This window comes from Asparagus officinalis, chromosome 8 (genome assembly GCF_001876935.1).
Source record: "Asparagus officinalis chromosome 8, Aspof.V1, whole genome shotgun sequence".
Classification (NCBI taxonomy): domain Eukaryota; kingdom Viridiplantae; phylum Streptophyta; class Magnoliopsida; order Asparagales; family Asparagaceae; genus Asparagus; species Asparagus officinalis.
Genome location: NC_033801.1, coordinates 104,982,626 through 104,988,652, shown reverse-complemented (window position 1 = coordinate 104,988,652; position 6,027 = coordinate 104,982,626). Strand labels below are relative to the sequence as shown.

Here is a 6,027-nt window from a genome sequence, read left to right as displayed (position 1 = left end):
TAAGCTATGTAACTTACAAGTGCCTCCCATTAAGTGTCATAATAGCAAGTGCAGCTGATCTACGGTCATAGTAGTCAACAAATCCATAGGATGACTGCATAAAACAACTAAGTTAACATAAGATGTTATGCATGAACACAACAAAGAGTATTGACTTATTCCAGTAAACATTTATACACAGAGAAACATAGATCAACAAATAATGCAGTCAACCAAAAAAAGAAGCTGCTGCTTTATATTAAATCAGCAGTTCATAACTCTTTACATGGTTAGAGGATCATGCATGAGCATCTGTTCTACAATTAGTTTTCTTAGTTTCAAAGAAGAGAAATCTTTAGACAACAGATACATCTGGACTCTGGAGAATAATTAGGCAGCCAAATTTTGAATATAAGTATTCCAAATTTCAGGCAACGAAGTAATTTGCTTGCATATCTCTGCAGACCATTATCAAAATCAAAATGCATAGATGAAAGATTAGATCCATACTTTAGATATTAACCAATGATATTGCTCAGTCACAATAAAATAAAAATATAAAATATATATATCATGAGTAATTTAAGCCTTCAATATGAAGTATTTCACTATAAAGTAATTTAAGCCTTCAATATGAAGTAATTTGCTTGCATATCTCTGCAGACCATTATCAAAATCAAAATGCATAGATGAAAGATTAGATCCATACTTTAGATATTAACCAATGATATTGCTGTCAGTCACAATAAAATAAAAATATAAAATATATATATCATGAGTAATTTAAGCCTTCAATATGAAGTATTTCACCGTCCAGTAAACTTCAATTGCTGCAAATCCACTTTCTAAGTGTTACTTATCTACAAGCCTAAATCTACCATGACTAGTAATCTTTGTGACAAGTGAAATATGTAATGTCAATTTTCTTGAATTAGGAAAATAATTGACATATAATCTTGCATGTTACATCCGTTAGAAAGGACTGGGGTGACTAATAGTTGGATCGATGAATATTGCACGAACAACTGTCAACAAATTTTTGTTGTTTTCTAGTGTGCAACTCTAGCCAATTCACTTTTTTGCGACAAATATTAACATCATGCATAGTGATGGCAAATACTTGGTCATAGAAACTTGTCAATTGGAGTTATGAAAGGAGATCAGTGATCACCAATAGACAGGGAGACTCAGGGAGATCATGGTATTGATGGGTAAGAAGAATCAATGCTATCCGATAAGCCAACATGTTAACACCTTTTTGCTAGTTATGAGATATGGATCAGCCGCAGATGGCCAACAAGTATGCAAATAAATGAGAAAACCCAGTGGAGGGAAGGCATGAGTGCAAACCTTATCTTTCCTGATTAGCTTGCATCCTTCTAGGACACCGCAGCTTTGGAAGACTTCTTGAAGAAGAGATTCAGTGACTTGGAGATGAATGTTGCCAACATACCTGACAAAAAATGAAAAGAAACTTATAACCTCCACCACAAAATGAGGTAAGAAAAATGCCAACTGGTACTGTCAAGTCAAACAAACTGCAGATGGCAGATATTATCTCAAATGGTAAACATTCTAAAAGGCATTACGGCCCTTATTTATACAAAAGGAACTGGAAGCACCTTGAATGAAGTTCACTCGAAATGCCGGATATTTATTACTTTACTCCAAAAAAGAAAAGCATGTGTGCTACAAAATTGGCTATAGTATAGGGCGGTTGAGTCAATTGAGAAGTACATGGATCAAACATATAGAAGGAAAACTGCCACAGGAAGACATGCAAACTACCTAGAACAAAAAGGAAAATGAAAAATACAAAAATGAAAAAGTCCTAACAACACTCACACACTGCGGCATGAACTTGAATCAAACCCAGGAGGCAGATTTCCGCTTGGGAACATTGGTTCTATCTGCAAAATAAAAGTGTAAAAGAACAAGAAAAAGAAAACAAAATAGTCCCACCTAACAAACCCATAAAAATAAAAAAAATTAAGCAGCACCTCTACCTAAAAATATAAACTTGTCAAAATAAAAAGCAGAAAAGACTCCACATGATATCTGCCTGGTCCTAAATGTTCTCTAGCATCATGATGAAAAAACAAAAGATGCAAAACCTAAACTATCTTCCATGATCCAAATGTAGCAACTTTTTCTAACATACAACAGTGAATGAACACCCATAGCCAAGAAAAAGCTCGAGCTTGTAGAATCTAACCATTAACGCACGCAACACCAATTAAGATATAAGATTAAGTTGGATCCAGCTGAATAATGAAAACCTCACATATCGCACATCCCTATAAATATTCACAAACAAAACTAGTGATAAATAAAAGAATGATTTTTTTAACTATATATCTAGCTTTGGGATAAATTTGGGAAGATGGTTGATTTGGAGAGTATGTGTGTTAAAAAATATTTAAAAAAACCATAACACTAGAGTATTTTTCAAAGTAATTTCTATTTCTACACCCTCACTTAGTAACTGAACAAGTGAATCAAATGGCATAATTATTTTTAAAAAGGACAAAATGACCTCAAATCCACATTATTTTCAGAAAAAAAAATTGACAACCATGATGAAACCTTAGCATATTCAAAAACTAATCACCAAAAAAAGCACTGAAACGATAAAGGAGAAGATCGATCTGAGAAATTATGAAGCTAGGGTTAGGGTTTCCACCTGAGGAGCAGCGGCCAAGAGGGGATGATTGTAAAGAGACTGCTGCTGTTGCATGAGGCTCTGCTGCATCAGAGCTTGCTGCTTCAACCTCTGCTGCTGCTGCTGATTCATCGTCTAGGGTTTGATCTTCAATCAGATCGACGAATGAGATAGATTAGGGTTCTGGTCTGGTTATGGTCTTGGAAATTGAAGAGGCAAATTAAAGAAAGAAAAAAGAAAATTAAAAAGAAAATAGGAATTAAAACAAAACCCTCGAAATCGAGGGAAGGAATTGAGAGTCTGAGCTAATGAATCGAGAGGAAAAAGGGGAGAATGACCTCTGAAAAGAGAAAAGGGAACTTTTGGGAGTAGATATTTATCGTTTAGAGAGAGAAGGGCCTAGATGTGCGTAGGGGTTGGGTTTTATCCGGGTTGGCCTCCATAAAGATCCGACCTGAGTGCATGTTTCCTTTTAATAAATAAAACGGATCCGGTTCGGGTTGGAAACAACGAGATCCGTGTGGGGCTCATTATAAATTGCAGATAAATCCTCTCTTTCTACGCCATGGGTAGAGGCGGTTAGTAAATTAAAACATTTTCGGGCGAATGAGATAATTGTTAAAGTGAAATAAATTTTTCATCATTAAGAGCATCTCCAATAATGATCTTAGTTTTTCCCTATATTTGAGGAGTAAATATATCATCTTAGAAAATAGGGAGCCAAATAAGAAGCAAATGCTCCAACAATGCTCCCTAAATGACTCTCTATATTATTGTATTTTCTATTATTGTACTATGTTATTGTATTTTTTTGTCAATACTTTATATAGATTTGTGTTTGCAATCAATGATACGTCCAAAAAATAACAAAAATGATAACATATTATTGTACTGTAGATAAAGGGAGTGTCTCTTCTTGTCTTTGATTTGGAATACCAAATCAAGGACCCTATATTTGGAATACCATATAGGGAGCTTGTTTGAGCCAAATATTCACTTCATATTCCCTAAATTTGAGCTAGGGCATATGATAAGGAGCCTCTTGGAGTTGCTCTAAGATATTTTTAGTGGAATAGATAGAAATAAGTTGGTGAAGTGAGATATTTTGATAAAAATAATGTAGGATAAATTTTTATAATCATAAAGTGTATATTTATGCATTTTCAAGATATAATATTTACAAGGATTCATAGGAATACTAAATTAAGAAAGAAAATATTTTCAAAATTTATCAAAAATAATAGATTCGTTGAAAAGGAAAATAAAAAACAAAAAAATATGGGAAAATTGTGTCAATGCCCCAAAAGCAAAAACTTCATGTGCTTCAGCCCCATCATTTTTTCTCATGTGGTTCAGCCCCAAAGGTAAAAACTCTATGTTATGTAGCCCTTCTTCAGCATTTATTACATACCAACTAAGCATAGAGAGAAAATAAAAAATTAAAAACCCCAAAATGCCATTATATCATCTATTCTTTCATGTTAAGTCTAAAAGCAAGTTGAATTAGACTTAATATGAAAGTCTATTTCATGTCAAGTCTACTTCGGTTCATGTTAAATCTAATTTAATTCCTTTTAAGTCTAATTTAAATCATGTTATGTCTAATTCAACTTGTTTTAAGTCTAATTTAATTCATGTTAAGCCTAATTCAACTTGTTTTAAGTCTAATTTCATGTTAAGTCTAATTTAATTTATATTAAGTCTAATTTAATTCATATTAAGGCTAACTTAATTCCTTTTAAGTCTAACTTAAATCATATATGTCTAATTCAACTTGTTTTAAGTCTAATTTAATTAGACTTAACATGAAATTAGACTTAAAAAGTTAAATTAGACTTACCATGATTTAAATTAGACTTAAAAGGAATTTAACATGATTGAAATTAGACTTAAATAAGTTGAAATAGACTTAACATGATTCATGTTAAGTCTAATTCAACTTGTTTTTTAGACTTAAAATAAGTTAAATTAGACATAACATGATGTAGGCTGTCTAAAAATTACTACAGGTAACTGATTCCCACCTAGCACTGATAATGAAAGTTACAATTCGACGACTTCCATAAGGCTACAATTTGGAGACTTTCACGACAATCAACGAATGTTACAATTCAATGACATTCACAACAACCGATGGAAGTTTTGATTCAACGGCCTTTTACAATCATCAACAGGAGTTATAACTGACGACTCTCACATTCTAAGGAGTCGAGATGAAGATCACAATCTTTGAAATGCTCTAACTAAATGTTGGGGGTGTAAAAAATTGACTTCCCGGCTCTATGGGTCATTTGTATTTATAAGAATGACTTATTACAAACTAATGGTCAATGTTTACAACAGAGGAGAAGGGAATGACCCTTCTTGATTAACGTGGGTTCTTTGGCAACGGTAGAACGCCTCCCTCGGTGCTTGTACCGAGTTTGCTTCCCTTGGGCGATCCGATCAAAGTTGCGGTTGGAGTTCGAATGCCCGAGCTTGATGAGTATCAAGTCCGAATGCACCAAAAATGCTACAATGCAAGAGTTTGCAAAGCCAATGAGCCAAGAGTCTACAAATCTGAGAATTCAGATTGAGACTTTAAAAATGCTAAGGGGGCTGTCCAAAAGAAGGTTCAGCCAGTCACTTAAAAGTTCTAGTTCTAAAGAAGGCCAAGGCCCTTTCTTATGTAGCCATCAATGACTATTTATAGAGAAAAAGTGGTGAGCAACCACTTCCTCAGAACGTGAGAGGATGGATGTGACCATTCCCTTAAATTATGGGAAATGACCTTTCCCATGCTGGGTATGGTTAATCCCTTAAATCATGGGAATTGACCGCTCTCTTACTGGGTATGGTCAATCCCTTAAATCAAGGGAAGTGACTGCACTCTTACCTTAAGTGGGCGGCCGACAGGCTAGGCGAGCTAGTGACCCATGCGGAGGAGCTGGTGACCCTGCAGGCGAGCTGGCGACTCTGCAGGCGAACCAAGGGTCTGCAGGCGAGCTTGGCCTGAATCAGGCGAGCTTGGCCTGAATCAGGCGAGCTTAACCTTCAGGCGAGCTTCAAGCTATCAGGTGAACTCTATAGGCGAGGCTGTGCAGGCGAGGCTGTGCAGGCGATCTTGCCTTTGGGCGAGCCTGGATCATGCAGGTAAGCTTTAAGCTGTTAGGCGAGCTCTGCAGGCGAATCTGTGCAAGCGAGCTTGCCTTATGGAGGCGAGCTCCAGAACATGTCACGAAGAACAGTTCATAACTTTCAAACCGTAAGTCAAAATTTGACGAATTATATATAAAAATTGCCTATCTCGGCGAGACGGAGCCGACTAAACCGATCCAAAGGGTTCGGTTTTCCTCCATTTGTTTTGCCAAATTTCTTTCGGTTTGAGAGATATTAGCATTTTCCCC

At 35.6% G+C, this 6,027-nt stretch overlaps 1 protein-coding gene across 1 annotated transcript in view; it reads right to left on the bottom strand.

The window, feature by feature from the left end:
• Positions 1-3,035, bottom strand: part of LOC109819637 (oligouridylate-binding protein 1-like) — a 6,872-nt gene extending 3,837 nt beyond the window's left edge. The window contains exons 1-4 of the mRNA XM_020385425.1: positions 2,663-3,035; positions 1,825-1,889; positions 1,330-1,432; positions 18-94 (exon numbers count right to left, since the gene is read on the bottom strand). Coding sequence (XP_020241014.1) covers positions 18-94; positions 1,330-1,432; positions 1,825-1,889; positions 2,663-2,773 — 356 coding nt within the window. The 5' untranslated portion in view covers positions 2,774-3,035. The remainder of the gene's footprint in view (positions 1-17; positions 95-1,329; positions 1,433-1,824; positions 1,890-2,662) is intronic.